This window comes from Branchiostoma belcheri, unplaced genomic scaffold, assembly GCF_001625305.1.
Source record: "Branchiostoma belcheri isolate BF01 breed outbred unplaced genomic scaffold, Haploidv18h27 scaffold250, whole genome shotgun sequence".
NCBI classification, from domain to species: domain Eukaryota; kingdom Metazoa; phylum Chordata; class Leptocardii; order Amphioxiformes; family Branchiostomatidae; genus Branchiostoma; species Branchiostoma belcheri.
Window position 1 is genome coordinate 88290 of NW_017803855.1, and position 23372 is coordinate 111661.

General features: G+C 43.1%; 1 protein-coding gene and 1 pseudogene across 1 annotated transcript; both read right to left on the reverse strand.

Annotated features, from left to right (window-relative positions):
* Window positions 1-4910, reverse strand: part of LOC109471630 — a 9202-nt pseudogene extending 4292 nt beyond the window's left edge.
* Window positions 4911-10343: 5433 nt separating this feature from the next.
* LOC109471631 (proprotein convertase subtilisin/kexin type 9-like) lies at window positions 10344-22939 on the reverse strand. The gene is made up of 13 exons (XM_019770968.1): window positions 22725-22939; window positions 21574-21784; window positions 21167-21305; window positions 19086-19493; window positions 15187-15299; window positions 14719-14932; window positions 14175-14296; window positions 12503-12704; window positions 11941-12111; window positions 11608-11774; window positions 11153-11333; window positions 10681-10835; window positions 10344-10520 (listed from the first exon to the last, which is right to left on the reverse strand). The coding sequence occupies exons 1-13, from the start codon at window positions 22937-22939 to the stop codon at window positions 10344-10346; spliced, it is 2475 nt and encodes an 824-aa protein (XP_019626527.1).
* Window positions 22940-23372: the final 433 nt, after the last annotated feature.

The following is a 23372-nucleotide window of genomic DNA, read 5'->3' on the forward strand; positions in this document are numbered from 1 at the left end:
CTTTTTTTTTTTTGCAAATCAAAAAAATGAAGAGGCGAATCCGAGAACCAACAAATTAAATTGGTGTGGCCTAAGTATATGGGTTTCATATACAGTACCATCTACTCGTACATAGCGCCCTAAATATGTACGATTTGGGGGTATTATATTTCCTGTGCAACGCATCACAGCGCAGCGAAACGCAACGAATGCGGAAGTAACTATGCCACCGCAGGGCAAAAAAAGTTTATGCCTTGATTGAGAAATCGAATTATTTGAAAATATGGTGTAAAAAAAGGGTCAGCAGGACAAGGGTTTAACCAAGGAGGTTTTTGGTTTAATCGGAAGTAAAGAAATACAGACAAGATGACGGCGTCCTCAAGTTGGTTAAACTATATCAGTGCCGCCGTAAGACAAAAGAAGTAAATAGATATAAAATAATAACACATTAACAATACAAATAAATATACACAATAAAAACAAAAAAAAATATGGGCTTTAATTATATACCGCTGTAATTGCAGGGCTTAGTCCAAACCATCCCTTGATCTTGTAAAGTAATATAGATATGTTAAATTAATAAAAGAGAGAGTTAACTTCCAATTCCATTGCAGTCTACAAATAACAGCAAAGTATAACCAAACATGTTACAAAGTTCCTGAACTTGTTGATCACTATTCTGATGTATCCTTACAGATCATGGTCATGAATGTATAAATCGGAGGCTCACCGACACAGTCGCACACCAGGTTTCTGCCCGACCAATGGCCGTTAGACAGGCACCTCCTGACGTAATCTCCGGACACCTCCTTACAGTAGGCGTTCCTGTTGTTACACTTGTAGTAGCAGTTTTCACCGGTAGTGTAAGATGGGGAACAGCCGAACCTGATGGTGCCAGGTACCGTCGGCGGATTCACGCAGCCTGGAAATAAAAGAGAGCAACTTTTGAGTCCCATGCACCAAGAGGCATGTTTAACGTCATGCAGGTCACACATTCATGAATTTGGTATCCCGAACCAATGCCCCCGACCATGGTTAGGAGTAGGTCGGGAGAAAGGTCTGCTGGTGTTCGGCCATGTCGGTTCGGCTGCGCCAGCCAACTCTTCAAAATGTTTAAAACATCCGGGCGTAGCCGGGAGGTTCGATCATGTGCTGATTACAATTTTAAACATCTCTGTATATATGTTAATCATCCACAGCTTCTCGCTTTATGTTGCACACAAACAAAAACACAAAAAAACACAACCTTCTGCCACAGCGTATTAGGATGTGTGGCGTAGCGGCAGAGCGCTCAACTCGGAACCAAGAGGTCCCGGGTTTTGTCCTAACATGCCACCTATCTTGTGCCCTTTGGAAACGCACTTTACACGACTTTTCTCACTTAATTCGCTCAAATGAAAATGTGTATTGTATTGTCTCCTGTATTGGTGGCGACATTAATATCAGTTGAAAAACTTGAGTGTGTCGCCACCATGTCTTGTGATTACATGTTGGAATATTAAAAAATCGCAGGGACATTACAGGATAATTATTTTTGAACTTGAACTTTGTTTCCATAACCGCTACTCACCTACCAAATGTTACTAAGATCATTTCACAGTTTCTCAAGTTAATATCATGCTGAACCCGGACAACAAACAAATGCATAATATGCCTGCTGCACTACCGTTGGAAAAAGCCAGGTGGACCATTTTTAAACTTGAACGTCTTTTCTACAACAGCTACCTACATACTAAATATCAATAAGATTTATCTACAACTTCTCGAGTTATGACGTTGACCTACATACAGACCCACACCACATACAGCTACTCCACCAGGCCCAACCCGAAATCATACCCTTCTAACAAAGACAATAAACGATACAAATGTAGGATTTAGGTTAAGTTGTTTACCTCTCCTACACACCAGGTTGGTTCCAGTCCAGACCCCATTAGTACATGTCCTGACGGTGCTGCCCGAGACCTGGGTGTAACCACGGCGGCACCTGTACCTACACGTCTCGCGGTGGGTGTAAGGGTACCTACACCCGCGCCGGGTAGTGTAGGGCAGGCTGGGCGGTGCAGGGCAGGTCGACGTCGGTACTTGAAAAAAAAATAGATCGTTATACACTGGAGTTTGGGACAGTTGAAAAACGGTTGTCTTGGGGCTGATGCGCCGTTTTAAGTTCCGTGCGTTTCGCATGAAGCAGGGATGTCCAAGTTAGTACTTAAATAGAAAGGCAGATATTTGTTTGGGAGCAAATACATTCAGGCCACCTCCCTCCTCATACCAAAATGGACTGTTCCATATCAACCTTTGGGTCCTTCTCCAGAGAAAAATGAAACAATTAAAAAAAAATCTCTATACAAAAACGTGGAAGTTTATTCACCTTCATACCAAATTCCATGTCATTTTGTCCCCCCCCCCCAAAAAAAAAAAGAAATTGAATCTATTGAACAAAATGACAGGAGAAGACTAAGAAGGAGGAGTAGGAGGAGAAAAAAAGATAAGTAAAAACAATATCTTTCATCCGTACCTATGTTATGGACTGAAATATAAATAGTTGACCTTTTCGTGTTACTTTTTGTAGATTTCATGATACATATAGTATATGATAGTACAGTATAGTGATAGTATATGATACATATAGTATAGTGATAGTATACGAAATGTTGGCCTCTCATCTTCAGAAACTAAGAATTTGTGCTATCCTTCCGTCAGAAAATTCTGGGATTCGGTGAACAGTAGTACTTACTCAAACGACGACGGTTGCGGCTTAACAACGCACTGGACTGCATCACCAGGGCAGACGTCACCAGTATGATAAGGCAGACTTGGAACCTGGGCGATAAGAAATGTATGTCAGTATTTCTTGAAACAATTTCATCAGGTTGGCAGGACATAGGATATAGAGATTTGTCTTTTACGCAACCGATGCTGTATCTCATCTAGATCTGTTTACGTTTCGGTGTCTGTTATCAGATACCTTCTTTTTTTTTTATTCCAACATGTAATCACCAGACGTGGTGACGGCACACTCAAGTTTTATCAACTTATATTAATGCCGCCACCAACACAGGGGACAAATACATGACAGGACAATACTCATTTTCACCTGAGCGAAGTGAGGAAAGTCGTGTAAAGTGCCTTTCCCAAGGGCACAAGATCGGTGGCATGTCAGGACTCGAACCCGGGACCTCTAGGTTCCGAGTCGCGCACTCTGCCGCTACGCCACACGACCCCACGACATACCTTCTTCTGAGCTTCTGACTGGAGTACTGCTATATGTCTAAAGTATGTCAAAAGCGCCACCTACATCGGCTTCATATAGCGACGAGAAGCAGTACTTGAGCGACGAAAATGTTCAAATACCGAACTGCTACAATATCCAACCATTAGCAAACAGAAAATGCATAGTTTTTTTATTGAAACATACAATGACAAGACGTGGTGGCGACACACTCAAAGCAAGTTACACTAATCTTTTATATTCATGTCGCCACCAGACAATACGTAATATGAACAAGTAAGCAAAGACCAGATTTTCATACAGAAGTTGAATACAACAATCAACAGCATTAAACTAGTGAAACACATACATAAACACCGACACAGGATCGATGAAGACACTACAAAAACGATTTGATTCCAACAAAAATGTTTGCACATGCAGCAGTATTTAAGTATTGTACATTGTTGACAGAAAAAAGAACCTCTTAAAAGTAAATGTTCCAAAATATCATCTGAAAGATCATCCAAGTCAGTAATAAAGCCAATGCGTAGTTCTATTCTTATCTTCATTTGGCACCGAACCAAATGGGTGTATCCAACAGTTCTGATCAGCCGTTTTTTAAAGAGGATTTTTTTTATTTTTTAAAGGTTTAGGAAAAGCTATTATCCTACTCCAAAGACGATTGGCAAATTTTTAAACCCATTTTTGAAGCGAAAATAGATCAAGATACTCTCATAAACAAGACCGATCACGCAGTATAAAACGAGCAGATTAAACCATTGTTAGTCAAGATCTTTGAGAAATGACAGTTATCTATAAACGTAAATGCTTTTCAAATCATATGCATTATATTTTGCAGGGAACACGTTTGAATGTACCACTGTGCTATGAGCAACATTCTACAGTTACGGTTACGAAATACACCAAATATACAATACAAAAATAGTCCCCTGTCGCACATGATGTGGTATAGTCCAAAAGGTAACAGGTTTTCAGACTAGTCAGACTAGTATTGTACTGGCCTAGATTTTCAGGACAACACAACATGGCGGAGCATACCCTGCCAGGAGGAAACCGAGCTCCGTATTCGACAGAAGTACTCTTAGTTTGTCGGTATCTTTTGTTGTTGGTTTGGGATAATAGACTGAGGTGACTTAGTCTAGCTGCCATGAGACGTTAAACTGCAAACAATATAAGCATAATATACACTGTATGATTTTGGGAATCTTTCAATAGGCCGCGATTAGTGTTATGTGTTCAGTGTATGATTCTCGGGAATCTTTCAATAGACAAAGTTCACTGTATCATGTGTTCAATGTATGATTCTCGGGAATCTTTCTATGAAGCGAGTTCACAGTGTTGTGTGACACTGATAGCAGCGGACTAAGTGAGTACACAGTGTTGTTATGATACAATAGTGACTGATTCAGCGATTGTTTACGAAACAATATCGATTTCAACAAAAACTCGATTGACTATGCCTATGGCCCAAGATGGCAAGCTCTCTCTCTCTGCGTCCGGAGAGAGAGAGAGAGAGACAGAGAGAGAGTAAGTCAGTCAGTGAGTGAGTGAGTGAGAGAGTGAGTGAGTGAGTGAGTGAGTGTGGGAGTGTGAGCCTGAGAGACAGAAAGAGTTGGGCAGAGATGGACCGAGACATGCTTGCAATTAGATCAATTTGCGAAAATGCTATTCTATAAGGAAGGAAACCTCACCTCATTTTGACGTTCTCGTCTTGCTTCTCGGCTTCAGCAGGATCAGACTGAGGTACGCAATGTCAGCATGTGTTTATATTCTCTCCACAAGGAAACAATTAAGTGTCTTTTCTTGGTAAAGGAAATATGACATTACGACAACGGTGTCCTTCGTGAATATGCATGAGCAAGGGAAAGTCCCGGAAACTTTTTATTCCAGTAGAATTGGACCTTTGTCTTTATATGTTCTCAAAAGTTAAAAATGTAAGAAAATGATACCAATTATCTACCAGCTTTTATTTGACATGGGTTATTGTAAAACTATGTTTCTTTTCACATGACGTTGGTAACATCAGTTTGAATCCCATATAACACTAGTAGGGCACTAAACTAAACAAATTCACATTTTACAATGCCAGCTATGCTGCACTTCGGCTGCTCCCGTTACCACAATCTGCCCCTTTCTGTAGTGAATGCCCTCACACATTTAATTTCTTCTTGATAAAATGTTTTAGCCATGATCTCAAAACAATTGAAACGTGATTTAATTGTCAACATCATAATGGTAAGAATTAGGTTATCCTTTTAGATCTATATGTAGCTATTTTGTTTATTTATTCTCTAAAGATTATTATTTCCGGGACAGTTAGGACCTACTACACATCTCAGGTAAGAGGGTCTGCATGGGGGGGTCCTCATTACGCTTTACGCTAAATTTGTGGAGGCTCGCAACGCTTTACATTAAATTCCGGGAGGCCGGCAATGCTTTACGCTTAATTCTGGCGCTTCGCTACGAATAACGCTAAATTCAAGTTGGTGTTGCAACGTTGACTGATCAAATTCACCGACAACGTCGTAAACAATAGCTGTGACGTACACCTTGCAATGAAGCGCGCATGCAAGGTACTTCATACAGCATTCATAATTTGGTACATAACGTAACCCACTTTAGAACATTCACTTCACCAACCGGTACCTGCATCTAAACTCGTATCACCGGCGGATCCAGAAATTTATGAACGGCGGGGGGGCGCACCACCGTGGCCGAAGGCCACGTAAGCGCGACGCGTCAGCGCGGGGGGAAGAGCACGAGAGGGGGGTTTCCCCCCTCTCGTTGGGGGAGCCTCCCCCTGGAAATGTTTTTAAGGTCTCGGACCGGAGTTTCCCTCCGTATTTCGAGCAATTTGACACCCTCAGCCCGACGGGCTGTCATTTCTGTACTAAACGCGGGTCGGAATTTTTCACTCTTTTGGTGGAAAGGGGTGCCGTGCCGCTTATCAATACGCTTGATTGATATTTTCTGCGCCCAATTTATTTAGGGGTAAATAAGGCACATCAAAGTACATTTTTAAAAAAGGGGTATTTTTTTCGTCATTTTTAACCACGGCTGCATGGAAAAAACGAATTTTCCCAGGGTAACGGCTTAGTACTCGAAGAAGCTCAGAACCTAATGTTTCCAAAATTTGAATTTAATTAAAATCGATGCGATAAGTTTATCGCTATCTTCAATGGCCCGAACACACCCATAACGCATATAGAACGTACAATCCCGGCGGTCAGGCGAAAAGGCCACATAACCATCCGCGCGGACGAATACCAGGAAGTCTTCGCTGGACCATCAACATTACGCCACCTATAAAGGCTACAACGAACAGGCTTTTCAGAAAATACAAATATATGTACACAGATATTACGATTTCAGGGATATCGCGGCCAAAACATACCATTCAAAGTCACGTTTCCGGCGATTTACTGCGCACTTACTTAGACTCTGGTCAGAATTAAACTCCGACCCGGAACCTTAAATTGAGAGGCTCTCTGGTGTATTCAGTTAGAGCCCGATTTCTGAGCAACTAACCAACGAACTAATACTGATTTTGTTTCGGCACATTCATATGCCCATCGGTACATTTTACGACTCACTCACTCTCACTCACTCAGTCCTCTTGCACGATGTGCGTCGAGCCTAACGTTACATTTTACGACTGAGAAAATAAAATACATGCATTGTAAATATGTTTGTAAATTTCTCGAAACTCCACTGATGTCATGGGTGCTCTCGTGTCCAGATTAGACAATAGAAATCCTGGGTACGACGTTGACCCAACAGGTCATCCGCTGGTTGCTGGTTCGTCCGCTACGGCTTACGAAAAATGGGAGTCCAGACTACGATTTACGGGGAATTTTTAGGCTCGATTACGCTTTACGTGAAATGCGCTGGCTACGCTTTACGGGAAATTTTCGCCTCCTCACTACGAATTACGGTAAATAAAATAACTTCCCTACGAATTACGGGAAATTAAAAAGGCCCCCCTACGCCTTACGGAAAAGAGCATGCAGACCCTCAGGTAAGCCTCTGTCACACGTAGTGTAATATGGTCTCCCAAACACTAACACGAACTCCCCCCAACCATGGTTAGGAGTAGGTCGGGAGCAAGGTCGGCTGGTGTTCGGCCAGGTTGGCTACTGTTCGACTGCGTCAGTCGGGTGTGGACGGAAGGTTCAGCCACTGTTAAACTAGCTGGTGGCTGGCTGGTGTTTTGAAGTAGGTCAAATTTAACCCAAATTCTATTCGAGTCGTATAGAAAGCTAGGTGCTAGGTCGTCTGGTGTTCGGGGAAGGGTTCTGAATGTGTGACAGGGCTTTGCACACGCCATGTTCTATATGAGGAAGAGTGAAGATGTGTTTCCTTGTGAAGTAATAACAATTACAACTGTTCTGTATTTAACCACTGATGACAAACACAACTTTAACCTTGCTGCACATATTCCAGTCTTATCGCAACCAATGTACTGTTCAAACATATGTATGATTTTTATGACAGATGTCCATTCGTAGTGAATGCAAAAAAAAAAAACTCGAACAATTCTTAGGTTTCTTTCAATGAATGTCCCCTCCCCCCTCCCCACAGTTTGAGCACAACTGAGTCCTTGTCCGTGTAATGGTGCAGAAAATGTGCTCAGGTTAATCGGAAAATTACTGACCTGAGAGTATGACGACACAAGGAAACGACCTCCAGAAACCTCCAACTTATAATTTGGCCGTTGATTTTTTCATGAAAAAAGATTTGTTCAAACAAACAAAGAAACGAGAGGACGTCGAACCCACCCACGAGATTCTAGTGCTCACACTTGCTTGTAAATATGTATCTTAAATTCTCCTATTTTTGGCGACGCCTTTGGGGCGGAGGCATTTGTGTAAGTACTACGATCGCTTTGAAAGAATTTCAAAAATTGCACGAATGCATTCCCCAGGGAATTGGTTTGGAGGAAACCTTCGGCCATGTGGTTTTTGGATCAAGCAGGTAACTTACACCGGATGCCCACGTGCCACCCATCCAGCTGCCTGGCATGATTAATTACTGGTCATCAGTCTTCTCCCCACACCATGGACAGAGAGCACAGCTGTCTTTGGCCAAAGACCATATTCAAACAGGTCACAGAGAGAAAAGAAATTGTCCTTTTGGAACCCACAAAAGGTAAAAAAAGTCAAAGGAGTAACAACTTCAGAGTTCAGACCAGACATAAAATCCAGTCTCTTGTGAAGAGGAGGATGGTTTTAAGTTTGGTTCTAGCGGGAACTCGACCAAAGTAAAGTAAGTAAGTATGTCATCATAAAATCTATATTACTGGGGAAGAACGGCTGATTCCTCCTATTCGTGTATTTGTTATATTGCCCCACACCTCCTCCACCCAGCCTGTAAATTTCACTACATGCATGTCTTTATAACATAGAGAAATATGTTTTTCTGATAATTGTAATGCAGATTGCTAGCTCCACCACATGAAATAATATATATCATTCAGTCGTCGCCTTGGCAATGATTTTTATTGCCTCAGCCTTGTTGTATGTGTGACCTGTATTTAGCCCAGTGGGTCATGGGACAGATATGTACAACACAGCCCGCATTCATTTCTTTCCTCTAAAGAGCTTTCAGACAATTACGTCACAAGGATTGCACAACATACCGGTTATTTGAACCTAATACTTTGAATATATTTAATACATACTAATGTATCTTCTCAATATTGTCAAAGGATGCCTACACACACAGACTACGTAAGTACGAACTGAATCAGCAAATGCTTTCTTACTCTTGCAGGTATTATTACTAAAATCCGACGGTGAGGGTCGACAGCTGACGTCTGCTTTGTGGAATGCGCTTGAAGCCCGCGCTGTTTTTGGAACGAAAACGACGCCTCTGATGAGGAAGCTCATTACGTCCCCGAAATTGATAACAAGTTATATACGGACAGAAAGTAGAGGCTATTTTACGCACTAGATTTCTTTTTGTTTTGAAAACTGAAATAAGGTAAAAACACAGGAGGAATTTCCACCAAAATCAAGTGTTTTCAGGTCATATTATCAAAAGAGTAGAGGTTAACAATCGTTTAAAAAAGTCACTAGGAGTAAAATAGGAAGCTAATATTCACAGATACAAGGAAATAATGAAGATACATACTTTTTATAAACTCAAGCAACAAGCTTTGTAGTAAGAAGTCCCGACTCCCGGGTGTATATTATACAACATAAAATTGTCTCAAAACCGTGGGGGTCAATCATAAATCTTAAGGTCAGATTTAAATCGCTTCGGATCTGTGAATTGACTTGAAACTCGGAATCCATACACGAGAGACCATTGCTAACAATTCTACATGAAAATTTGCTTTGTACGGAGCGAGGACCTGTCCAGAGTAGGTGATAACTAAAAATGTCAAACCGGGCGCGTTCTATTCTGGAATCAAAATTATGACATGACCTCGAGCGTTTTGGGGGCATCTGCATGTCGCCTTCGAAATCTATAATACGTTATATATCAACACAAAGTAGAATCTTTGCTCTTTCATATACGCTAGATTTCCTATTGGATCAAAATCTACAACAAGTTAGAAATTGCACGTTATCACTGATTCTATCGGTTACATGTCTCTTTCCTTTAATTGTTTTGATACTAGTATTCATAATGATATGCCAAAAGGCAGTTACTCAAGCAACTGGATATGACTTTGAATTTTGAACTCAGTTGCTTGAGTAACTGCTTTTTGGCGTATCGTATTACCTGGATGTCTAACCTTCATCGACGTATTCATAATGATTGTCGAAAGGTCAAACACACTGTGTTGGTATCTTGCTTCATGGCTGACTCTTACAACAGCTAACAACAGTGAACAAACCCTACTTTTGACCTAATTTTCTCATGTATCCATCCGCCCTGGGCAGGAAAGACCTCATCACTCATGTCTCTCAGTATGCCCACTAAACTGGTGAAATGGACAAAATCTGACCAAAGTAGGAAAGTTTACACTACTTGTTCCTTCTAGCCCAAAAATCTCCAAGCTGAACCAAAATGTTCAAGAGAAAAAAAGGATTTTTGAAGATATTAACTAGGAACTACTGCGCAACGCAATAGTGATGTCTGCCCTTCAGCACCTGCTATATAGCTTTCCTACAAGTGCCACCTAGCGTTTCTTAACTGAACAGCAGATAGCTATAGCTTGTATGGCGCGCGTGGAGTCCGGGGGTTTATGAGCGATGCAGGTCATGTCCACTGCTCGGGTCCCGAGTATGGGGGCTCCCTCAGAACCTCTGGTACTGCATCCGGTGAGCACAGAACCTACATGACATCTTGCAACAACCTGGTAAAACAAACACAGAAGTTTAAAATTTACAAACAGAAGTTCTTAGAGATTGAAAACATGTATTTTACCAACTCGCATATTAAGCTGTTAACAAGTTTTCTGGAAATTTTGCAAACAATGCAAATCTGCTCATGATACAGAAAGATTTAGTTCTTACCTCATCGTCCAGAGAAAACTGTGAGCGGACTTTCCAGCAGTCCATATGGTTCCCTCGGCAACAGAAGGCGTGTGCTTCGGGCCTCTTCCCTCGGGCAAGACACTCCTGACCACGTATGTGCCGCACCACACCGCCGTCTCCAGACACACTACAGCCTGAGAGCAACCAGGAAAGGAACAGAAGTTAGATACACATCTTGGTACTTTTTTTGCTGTCTGTTGATGTTTTGTTGCATGCAATATTTTGTAATTCTTTGCCAATAGAACATTAAAATATGACATTCTTATACATGTTCCTATCATGGAGCTTAAAATCTAGATTTTAAGTTTTCTTGTTCCTGTATATACCAAATTTGTGATATGTTGGATGTCTACGTAAAAGTACCAGTGTGATTCCCAAACCTGTCAAAGGCACCCATGCCTCTTCCCTCTTGTCTTCAGCCAAAGATTTATGTCTACGATAAGTAACTAACCTGTTAGGACATCTCTGGGGTTTTGGTCACACTTGGCGAGAGCACTGATGGCTTTTTTGTTGGATGGCTTCTGTGTCTTGATGTAGCATTTGAGACTGCCTGGTAGCACACAGCAGCGCGCAAGTGCATAGACACTGGATCCGGCCTTCGCGTTCTCAGCGACACAAATCGGTTTGCCGTTCTGGATGTTCTGAAAACAAAATGGAGGAGGGAAGACATGGATTGTCAATATTTCAAGTCAATGCAAGTAGATTTGCAAAAATCCTAAGATCTGGACCTGTCTATTTTCTTCGGATAGGTGGATTTCACCCAACTTACTTAATAAACATCTTCTGAGTTGCGCAAAATAAAGCTTTGAAGAGTTCCCAAGAGAGATGTCAGCCTTGTCAGTTGCTCCCCCCCCCCTCATAAAGGCTAGGGGCAGTGGGTTTTGCTAGGGTCAGTCGAGAAACCACATTTTTCATAAGCCTTAACGTTACCTCTGTGAACTCGCCGGTATGGACGCCGTCTGTGACAGAGGCGCAGCTCAGCAGGGTCTCGTTCACGTTACAAGCCGCGGAGGCAACAGAGCCTTCCTCTCGGTCTGATTGTAGCGACCACACCGTTCTACAAGCCGCTGTTTCTATAGTAACCGACAGAAAGAACAGGAATACCAAGAAAGTAAGAGAAATTATTGGTCATACTGTCATAGCTTGTACACGATCATTAAAAAACTGGACATACGACTAAGATATAACTGTAGAGAGATACAAGGTCCTTGGATTCAAAATTAAACCATAAAAACTGACCCTTCAGTGGTACTGTAGGAACTTGCAGGAGTTTGTTGGGTGTCTTCAGTCTTGCGTCATCGGGAAGTGTGGAAAAGTCGAGCTTGTTCTTCGCGGCTGTGGACAGGAGCGCCAGGCGGATCTGCGCAGGCGTCAAGCTTGGATCACGTGACAGCAGTTTCGTCACCACACCTTATGAGAAAGAAAACTTAATATATACAGACTCTGATATATGCTTGAAATGTACATATATATATATANATATATATATATATATATATATATATATATATATATATATATATATATATATATATATATATATATATATATATATATAAAGAGAGAGAGAGATGGATAGATAGATGGATGTCACTCAACCTTGTTGAAAAGTGCCACATTGGCCGACACAAGGCATCGAGCTGACTAAAGTCTTTCTTTATTCTCGATGCCTTGTGTCGGCCAATGTATGTTCCATTCAAATTTGAAAATTTTCATGGAATATACATTTTTACATTCATGTTTTGAATTCCTAAGTCTTGAGTAAGTACCGATGGCAAAATGAGACATGAACAGGAGCTACCTGCTGTTATGGGCGCTGCCTGTGATGTCCCACTACGGACATCGCTGCAGTTGTTACAACTTTGACTTTTCACGTCTGCACTCCACACCTCCTGCGCAGGCGCGAAGATGTCAACGCAGCTTCCGTATGAAGTAGCACCACCTCCTTCTTCAGTCCGATCGTACAGTCCGTCAGTTATCCTTGTGCCGCCAACAGTGATCACCTGTATGTTGGAATTGTTATGACAATGAGAAGTCTTGCTACTGGTAGTCATAGATTATTAACCACATGTATTAACTAATAAACCGGATGGGTGATGCAGACTGGCAGGAAGACTTCCTTGTACCCGCACTGACACTAGGCCCAAAGGCCATGTCACTCTACAGTACATTGCAGGCATAACTGAGGCCATCAACAGAGAGATAAGGAAATCAGGGGTACAGTAGAGAGATAAGGAAATCAGGGGTACAGTAGAGAGATAAGGAAATCAGGGGTACAGTAGAGAGATAAGGAAATCAGGGGTACAGTAGAGAGATAGGGAAATCAGGGGTACAGTAGAGAGATAGGGAAATCAGGGGTACAGTAGAGAGATAGGGAAATCAGGGGTACAGTAGAGAGATAGGGAAATCAGGGGTACAGTAGAGAGATAAGGAAATCAGGGGTACAGTAGAGAGATAACGAAATCCGGGGTACAGTAGAGACATAGGGAAATCAGGGGTACAGTAGAGAGATAGGGAAATCAGGCGTACAGTAGAGAGATAGGGAAATCAGGGGTACAGTAGAGAGATAAGGAAATCAGGGGTACAGTAGAGACATAGGGAAATCAGGGGTACAGTAGAGAGATAGGGAAATCAGGGGTACAGTAGAGAGATAAGGAAATCAGGGGTACAGTAGAGAGATAAGGAAAGCAGGTATCCACATGCACAGTAGACATCACATTACTATACTTCCCTCTATGGCAAGTGGCCTCAGGAATCATCACAGTTAAACATTTCTCACAATATCGGCCGAAATGGTCACAAAATTTCTCACAATGATCGTCACGTGACTGACAACAACAGCCCCACTCTGCCCCACTCATACGAGAAATAAGGAATTGTGATAAGCTAAAAACGTATTCCCAAGTAAAAACTGACTTCACATTTGAAAATTACCTTTCATCAATCCGTAAGAAAGCCTTTATAGTTAAGATTTATTTAACAAATTAAGAATCAGTTCGCACAATTTAGCAATAGAAAAAGGTCGGTATAGTAATGTGCCAGCTAACCAGAGACAATGTCCCTCATCTCAAGAAAGTGTTGAAGATGAATATCATTCCATAATGACCTGTCCTACATATACTTTAGATAGACAAAAATTAATGAAAATGATCACATGTGAAACTGGTAAACCTCTCCCAAAGACAAAAATAGACATTTTCAATCTACTTATGTCATGTGTCCCGAGTCCATATCTACGTATTTAGGCCAATATATATGCAGTGCATTACAAAAAAGAGAAAGTATTGTAACAGATAGCAACGCCTAACGCACATCATGTCATAAGCCATTTTTCATTCATACTCCTGTAGTAATACTAGTAGTCTCTTAGAATAGACTTGATTGTATCGATCACATTGTTATTGATGCCATACATTGTGCCATGTACAACTGTCGAGCAATAAAGTTCATTCATTCGTTCATTCATACGTTACCTCTGCCTCCCTGGCAGGAGAGTGGTTACACGCGTCGTCCCCATAATTCCCCGCGGCCACCACCACGGGAAGACCCAGCAGTACCAACCTTCGGGACGCCTTGTCAACTGACGGGGATCCTCCTGTTGAGGGAGGTATTACAAGACTACGTACTCAAGTTTCCCAAGTCAAGAGTGTTTTTTTTTTAATTGGGACAAATTTAAAGGTAGTACAGTGTGTCTTGGGGTCTTGAATGAAGACAGCAGCCATATATAGCATGTTGCAGAACATATTGCGCCTATGGGAAAGTCAACAAGTGGATAAATCAAGAAACTAACTGGATAAATTTTCCAAAAATTCTCAGTCACTGAGGAAAGTTAATGGATGCTATCTGAAACGTCTGACTTTCTGAGAATTCATCCAGTTGCTTGGAAGGAGGGAACTTTGCGTCACATGTTAATGATACAGTCAAACTTGTGCAAGCGACCACCTTTTTGTAAAAAAAGACCACTTCTATTCAGTCTCCATCTTAGACAAGTTTGACTGTATATTCAATATGTATTACCTCTGGATGTCAGGGACATAACGACGACCCCACGGGCTCCACTGTTCGATGATACCCTGCCGATGTGGTTGAGTCCGCGCAGCACACTGGACGTGCCTCCGCCCGTGCTGTCGAGAACCCGCACGCTTCTCAGCAGAACTCGCGGGTTCACGCCGAATGTCCTGCCGCCCACGAGAGCGGCAACGTGCGTTCCGTGGCCTTCCAAGTCGTTGCCCTAAAAGAGAAGACGAGTTGATGGGTGACCATGGGCGTTTGGACTATTGGCAGCCATTGTGTGATAGATCCATTTTTGGTACGGGGGATGTGGTGAAGTCATTTGCTGCATTTGCTCTTGAGCAAATGTCGGCGTTTCTAGCTATATAAGTAGCCTTGATGTTAGGCATGGTGGTTCAAGAAGCCGCTTTTACGAATCACTGGCTTGCTACAAAGTTGTTCTGATCACAACAGAAGGGAAATTGTTTATTTCACCTTGTTCGAGCCGTCGGCGTCATGAGCGTCGAAGCCAGACCAGACAGCGCGACCCTCAAATTCTTCATGGGTGTAACGTATTCCAGAGTCAACGATGTACACGTCCACACTGTCTGTGATGGCAGAGTGAAAACAACAACAACAAAACCAACATATTACCCAGTACAATTCCTTTTACATAAAGGACAGAAAGCCAAGAACACGGTAATACTCCAAAACAAAAGACCAGGTATCATTGCAAAGATAGCGGACTTGCCATATACCAACCTCACAAGGGAAACAATTATCAGCACCATTTGGAACGTAGGACATCGGTTTGTATTGCTCTTATTGAACATTCTTGACTTCCTACTTTATTTACTTAATCGCATTGGTTTGGTACCTCAAAATCAAACAAGTTTTAAACCTTCTTTTTTTTAACGGTGTCGCTCAATGCAAGGCCATTTGGCCACTTCTAGGCATAGAGCTAGCCTGTAACTGTAGCAGTAACTCTTCTCCCTGAGTCAGAAACATCATCACAAGTAGTGATGACTAACTGACCCACTAGGAGAAGCAGGGGTTACGAGGCTGGTCGGGAAAATTCCCTACCCCTTTTTTGACCATAATGGTTTGTTCCACTTCCGCTCACGTGGGTTCTTTAACGTGCTTGAGGTGTGTCTCCCCTCAAACACGGGACTTCCATTTTAACGTCCCATCCGATAAGACGCCCCTAACCGAAGCTAGGTACTCATTTTCACCTGAGTGAAGTGAGGAAAATCGTGTAAAGTACCTTTCCCAAGGGTACAACGTCGCGGCGCATGTTCGGACTTGTTCGGGTACGACCCGGAATCGAACCCGAGTCTCCCCGTTTAACAGTCCTGTGATGTACCACTACGCCACATAATTTTGATTTAAACTTAGATTAATGATATACATGTACTTCTTGATCCATCACAATGATTATTCTAAGTCATGTACATGTAACATATGATGTGCATGTATATAGTACGATTAATGTACAATGTACACTTACTGCATCTCGAAATGTTGCAATAGTCCCATCTCTTGTCAGGGTCCGTGGTGTAACACCATGGCCGCACAGCAAGCTTGAATGGTGGATTTCTGCAGAAGTTCCTGGCTAATTTGAGGGTAGGAAACATCTTATGGTAGCGGTGATAGTGAGGCAATTGACTGTCCCAGCGCTGACACGTGTAGCCTGAATGGGTGACAGACATCGAGCCGCGGTAGGACGCACCGTTACCAAGGAGGCAATCATCTACGGACGAAATCGAAAATGGAAAATTTTGTTTAATCAACAGAGATCTGGTAGTTTACTGATCAATATCAACATCTACTGCCATAGGATAATGCTGAGCAGCCACAGAGGAAGGAGTACAAACCCCCGTTTTTCCGACAGAGGACAAAAAACCTAATGCTCCGCTTCGGGCTCTGCCAAAAATAGGCAACTGTTTATAGAGAGAGAGAGAGAAAGAGAAAAAGAGAAAGAAAGAAAGACAAAAGAAAAACAATGATTCAAACAACCAAAGGTTATAGAGACCTGTATTTCTGTAGTCCACACAGCCCTGACAGTCACAGTGATCTGTAGTGTTGCCGCACCAGTTGTGAGGGGAGCAGCACGGGTACATACTGTCCGGGTCACACTCAGCGGGTCTGCCGTCTTCTGCGGGGTAGCCGTGTTCGCAACGCAAGTCTTCTCGCCATCTCTTAGGAGCTATGGGAATAAACACGGGTAAAACATTCAATAGTCCGCATTTCAAAATTTCTTAGAAGCATGATTCTTCTCAACATCTCAACGACGAGAATTTGGAGACCTCAGATCTCCATAAGATCTGCTTTGAGATTACTGCTGGCTAGGTTTAGGTGCACACTTACCTAATGATATCTGGCAAATGAAATAATCCTTTTCATTACAGTTGTCATCATCCCAGAGGAATCCCCGGGCGGCCCAAAGCTGCCCGCAGTTTTGGCTCCCTAGCTGGCCACTATTGTTTGGTTCCCCTGCCGCCCAGTTGGCAAAGTCTCCTTCCCTCAGTCGGCTGCCGTCAAACCATACCCATCTACCTTCCCTCTGTTGACGATATATGGCCACACTGACTTAATTTTACAGAAGACATCCTATGGAGACACCAAAACTAACATGAGAGGGCAAAAAACATCACAGGAACCACAGGAGTATTAGCATGAATGTAGTCTTCTCAGCTATAGGCCCACACCAAACAACTAATAGCCTCCTTGGAGCAAGCTGTATGGTAAAATTAACTGTTTGATCTTCCTGTCATTCAGTTGTCAAAATCACCTCCCTCCCAGGTAACAATCATTTCAAACAGGGAGACAAAAAAAGTCAGTCACCCAGAACAAAACTTTTGTACCAGGAAGTAATAAGTGAAGAATAAATAAAGTATAGCCAGTATACCTTTTGGTCATTCAGGCCTATCCAGTAGTCTCGCCCAGGCTGCACGGCGCGGGCTGCACGGACTAGAAAGTTGTGTATAGCCTCGGTCCGGACGTCGGCAAGGTGCCCTCCGTCTGCGGCGCAAACCTCCCTGGCAGAGGCGTAGGTCCTGGCCTCGGAGTAGAGCTTGTAAAGTGTGGTTCCTTGCTTGATGTAGCCTAGAATATAATTATACATTATATGAATATATCTTTCTAAGTCCTGGATAGCCATGCTTTGTGTTGAAATAAATAAAGTTCAGCATTTTACTATGATTGTTACCAACAAAGATTAACTTCCATACTACAATGTACTAATCCAAATCAAAGACGTTATGTACAGTAAATGTACATAGGTTCATCGGAAGTCCTCTCGTCTTTTGGTGATGACAAATATATCAACCTATTCTACTTGTTCACATTACAATGAATATTCTCACCTGTATTCTCACCTGTAGCCGGTCAACAGGTACCCTGTGTGGGTAATGAGACCGCACTTCGGGTAGTTTCGGCGGTAGCAAATATATATATATATATATTTGACCGCCTGTCTCTGCCATTCTGACCGCATAAATCATTTGAGCCAGTCACACACACACACACACACACAGAGACAGACACACACACACACACACACACACACACACACACACACACACACACCACAAAAAGACAAATATGCCTGTCCTTGGTGCTGAATACTATCCACACATTTGCTGCTCATAACCACACATTTGACAACATTTTACAGAACTATAGCCTATAACTATAGAACTATAGCTAACTCCTTAATTTTCTGTATTAGATTTAGTCTGAAAAATATTTCAATTCCTGCCCCACTGATTCGTCAATACTAGAAAATAACACAACATCTGAACAAACGTGTTTCCAGGCAACATCAACCAAAGTATGGACATATTCAAATGTCAACTGTTCAATTTTGAAAGAATAGCCAGCATTTCAACTGTGTAGGACACCAACCTACCCTTCTGAAGTACAGTGGTTGATGCAGGACGTGGGGATTAAGTTTTCGTCATCGACCGTGACGTCACTTGTCAGGCCGCCAACACGTGCACGGTAACAGCCGACGTACACCTGCCTAGATACTGAACAAGATGGCGACTGATCTTTACAATTTAATAATGAATCATAAAGACGAAACAGTAGTATTAAAGTTGCCACTGTAAATATTCCGATGGGACTATGACTGCTCTGTTGCCGTATAGACGACAGAAACAGGTGGTTATCACAATAAGCTTAGATATGTACAAACAAAATTGCACGTGTATTGTACCGTTAACATTACAATTTCAATAAATCAAATCAAATCATATTAAAGAGTGCAGAAGCTATTTGTCTTGAGCATTGGCCAGTTGTTTAAGTTAGATCATTGTTGTCGCAAAACCTAACACATGTACCGTGCCTATAACACGTAATATTATACATGTTTTCGTCTATAAACACGAGACCCTTACCAAAGGCTGGCCGCTGACAGATGAATCTGTGTCTCCACCGACAGGGAACGTCGTTCCACTTGGAATCAGCTTTAACAACTGCACAGTCGCCGGCCTGGTTAGGCTTCCCTTCGGCCCAGGCTGTGAAGGAGTTCCGGTCCAGTTCTTCTCCATTGTTCCATCTCCACGTTCCTTCCTTCTCTCTATCCGTAAGTCCGATCCATAACTTTTCACCCGGGTTCAAGGACGTCAGTAACTTGAAGAGAAATTCATTGACGGCGCGGTTCCGGGGTTCAGCCAAGATCCCACCCTCTCCTTCGCAGACTGCCTCCGCAGTGCCGTACTTCTTAGCCTTGTCGAAGGCCTTGAAGCAGGCGTCACCGGATGGATGGTAACCGGCAGGGCACACCATGGCTTCAGAAACTGTAAAAAGACAGAAGAAAGAAATAGAAGATTTTAGACCCAATACTGTTTTGGGTATCCATTAATAGTTTGGATCTGTAGTGCCTCTATGAAGTATGATGAATAGCCAAATGAAGCACCTAGAAAGTTACAGTATATTAACGGATTACCAGCATGGATTCAGAGCCAAACGATCCACAGAAACACAGCTTATACTAACAGTCCATGACATAGCTGGCGCACTAAACAGTAAACGGCAGGTAGATTTAGCAATACTTGATTTCACTAAAGCCTTTGATAAAGTCCCCCCATGGCAGGCTCATCTCAAAACTGGAGTATTATGGAATCCAAGGCCCTACGCTGAATTGGTTAAAGGCTTTCCTGGCCAACAGGGAGCAAACAGTAGTGGTTGAAGGGAAGGCGTCGGCTCCAGTTAAAGTAGCGTCTGGGGTCCCTCAAGGAACCGTCCTGGGGCCATTGCTCTTTCTCTTGTATATAAATGACCTACCAGATCAGCTTGACTCTAATGTGAGGTTATTTGCCGATGACTGTCTATTGTATGTAGAGCTTTCTACACAGACCGACTCACAACTTCTCCAAAAAGACCTGAACACCCTGGAAGAATGGCAAAGCAAATGGCTCATGCAGTTTAATCCCGAAAAATGCTACATTATGCACATAACAAACAAACGAACACCACATGCAACTAGCTACCAGTTTTGTGGTCAGGCTTTAGCAACCACAAAACTCCATCCGTATCTGGGCGTCACGCTGACAAGCGGACTGAAGTGGGGTGCACATGTTAATAATATCACAACTAAGGCGAAACAGACATTGGGAGTGATTAAACGTAATCTGTGGGCATGTCCAACTAGAGTAAAATCACTTGCATACACGTCACTTGTAAGACCGAACCTAGAATACGCTGCGACAGTATGGGATCCATATACAAAGAAAGACAAAGACAAATTGGAAAGGGTACAGAATCAAGCTGCAAGATTCTGTATGAACAACTATGTAAGAGGTGCTAGTGTCACGGAAATGAAAAGAAACCTACAGTGGACCTCACTGGAAGACAGAAGAAAGATGTCTAGACTATGCATGATGTACAAAATGACTAATAAACTGGTGGATGTCCCAACTACTAAGTACCTAATACCAGCCCAGAAGAGAACAAGAAATAGCCACGCATTCAAGTACCAGAGTTATCAACCAAGGATTGAGGTGTTCAGGAATTCATTCTTTCCTAGAACTATCGCAGAGTGGAACTCACTGTCACCAAGTACAGTAGGGGCATTGTCAATAGATAGCTTTAAACAATGTCTAGAGCTAGAAGTTCAAGGGTTAGGTGTAACAAGTCGATCGGTGAAATATAGCCAGCTGCCGCCGCGCCGCGTGCCTGCGAAGCTGGTGTGTTACGCCGAAAGGCGGTTATACCGGCTATACAGATACAGACAGATGAAAGGGAAATACCCGATTGAATGATGTCATACGATAGATTACTACTCATACGATTGTATGGTGCAACTTCCTCTCTCGATTACATCACTGTTTTCGACCTTTTCACACATAATTCGCACGCACACACATACACACACACACACACACACACACACACACACACACACACACACACACACACACGCACGCACACACACACAACCACACACTCTGCCCCTGAAGTGATAACTTACCAAACTTGGGCTGGCGGTTGAACAGTCCGTCCAGTGGCAGGTCCTGCTGATCAATCCTGTCTAGATGCCAGGGGACCGCTGACTGCTTCTCAAACACCTGGTCTTCTTCTATGTACTCCACGTCCGGCATGGTTCTCATCTAGTTACAAATACGGAGGAAAGAATATAACTTGAATACTTTGTGCAAAAAGATATATACCACCGTGAGTTACAGCTACGAACACACAAACACAACCAAAAACATACCGTTCCGCGGAAGGATATCTCCTTCCCTGAGGGTAATAAAGGGAAAATATAACATGAGGTAGCAACAGAAAACACAGCCCATCCCCGAAGAAAACACTCAATATTTTCTATTAGTTTTAGCAAAAGTTTGGGGGTTTAGAATATCAGAAATTTTTACTCACAATCGAGACATCGCTAGGCGTCATTTCTGCGATGAATCCCTTGAGGATGTTCATGTTCATGTCCACAGGTTCCATGTGAAACATGTCGATGACGTCAGGGTGGCCGCGCCTGCGCCCCTCGCTCTGTGCCGACAGGACCGTGTATCTGTACTTCCCCATGACGTCTTGGACCGCGTCACTGCCTGATGTATCCTTCATGACGACGATGTATCTGCGAGTGAAAAAAAAAGAATAAAAAAATTTAACAGGCTCTCGTAGGGCATCAGGACGACTCAGACCATTACCAACTCAGCCCATTGCAAATCTGGGAACTCGTCCCACCGCCCTGGTCAACTCGTCCCACCGCCCTGGTCAACTCGTCCCACCGCCCTGGTCAACTCGTCCCACCGCCCTGGTCAACTCGTCCCACCGCCCTGGTCAACTCGCCCCACAACTAACCTGACACAAAATTGGGCTAAATAGCAACTTTATGACTCGAATCTGCACTTCCTTTTTCTCTCTTTTGAACTCTTGATAAGATGGCGTGACTGCATTTTTCTGCGGGAAAGTGTTCAGCTTACTGATCGGATGCAAAGATAAAAGCTGCGTCCTTTGCCCTTTCATAACTTTATACTCCACAGACATCTCTTTCACTGGAGTTAGGCGATTTCTATCACCAAACTGCTCATGCACTAGTATTATGGTTTATTCGCAAATTGACACAAAACTAAAACAACATTGCAACCTAATAATATATACAAGCAGTAGTCGGGTTATTACACAATAGACAAAACACTGTTCAGGGGTTTTGAGAGGTACGGAATGGCACTGTTCCTGTACCTACCAGATCTTATAGAAGATAGGCTAAGCTGGAACCCCCCTTTAAGTCCCTATTGTGCAATTCATTGTGTGTGTGTGTGTGTGTGTGTGTGTGAGTGTGTGTGTGTCTGTCTGTCTGTCTGTCTGTGTGTGTGTGTGTGTGTGTGTGTGTGTGTGTGTGTGTGTGTTTCCGCAACTTCGAGTTAACACATCTGAATGGAAAATGGTGTACACGATGCTCGATGCTAGAAGGCGCGTGACAAATGAGTGGGAGAGTCTGCGCCACCATGGAGTCGAAAAGAATGTTTCTATCGCTACCATACAGTGGGCAATATACATTAAAATGAACTCACCGTCCAGGTATCCGTGAGTTGTCGTCTGGTGCACGGTGCATGGGCCGCAGCCCGTCCCGTGCCATGTTGAAGCCGTCCACGGTGACATAGGACGGTAAGCCCGGGACGCGTCCAGCCACGCTCCGCGGCGGCCGCCTGCCATCCCCGAAGGAAACCAGAGAAGTCAACAGAAAAAACACGACGATGTAGTGGTAACAGATGTTCCCGCCTAGCATGTTTCGCGGTGTTTCCTAGCCACAATATCCCTGCAATGATTCTTAAAAATCTGCTCTGACCGCTGAGAAGTGTTAAATAAACTTGTTATATCTGAGGTATGGGAACAGGAACAGAAACCGTTTTATACTTGGCGTGGTACCAAGTATGTGCAAGTTCAGGCATGCAAAACGTATGAAATGCTGGTATTTGTAAGCCGAAAACATCCGAAATTGCGCAAGAGGGCGTTGACCCCTGACCCATTGGCCCACCCGGAAGTTCGCTGGCTGCGACCCGCGCGATCCCACCAGGCACGAGACGTTGATTGACGGCACATGTGGTTCACATCTGAACAGTTTCAAAGAATGCTGACACCCCTCTGTGTGAAAGGTCAGATCAGTGGTCGCGACCTCAATGGTGATTATACATGCAAAGGTCAAAAGCTGAGGCCCGACC

Coding starts and splice junctions, on each gene's coding strand:
- LOC109471631 (XM_019770968.1), bottom strand. CDS start 22,939: ATGCTAGGCGGGAACATCTGTTACCACTACATCGTCGTGTTTTTTCTG. Junction 21,306..21,573: donor CGCCTAGCGATGTCTCGATT/GTGAGTAAAAAT, acceptor ATTTGTAACTAG/ATGAGAACCATGCCGGACGT. Junction 14,297..14,718: donor TATGTCCCTGACATCCAGAG/GTAATACATATT, acceptor CTCCCTCAACAG/GAGGATCCCCGTCAGTTGAC.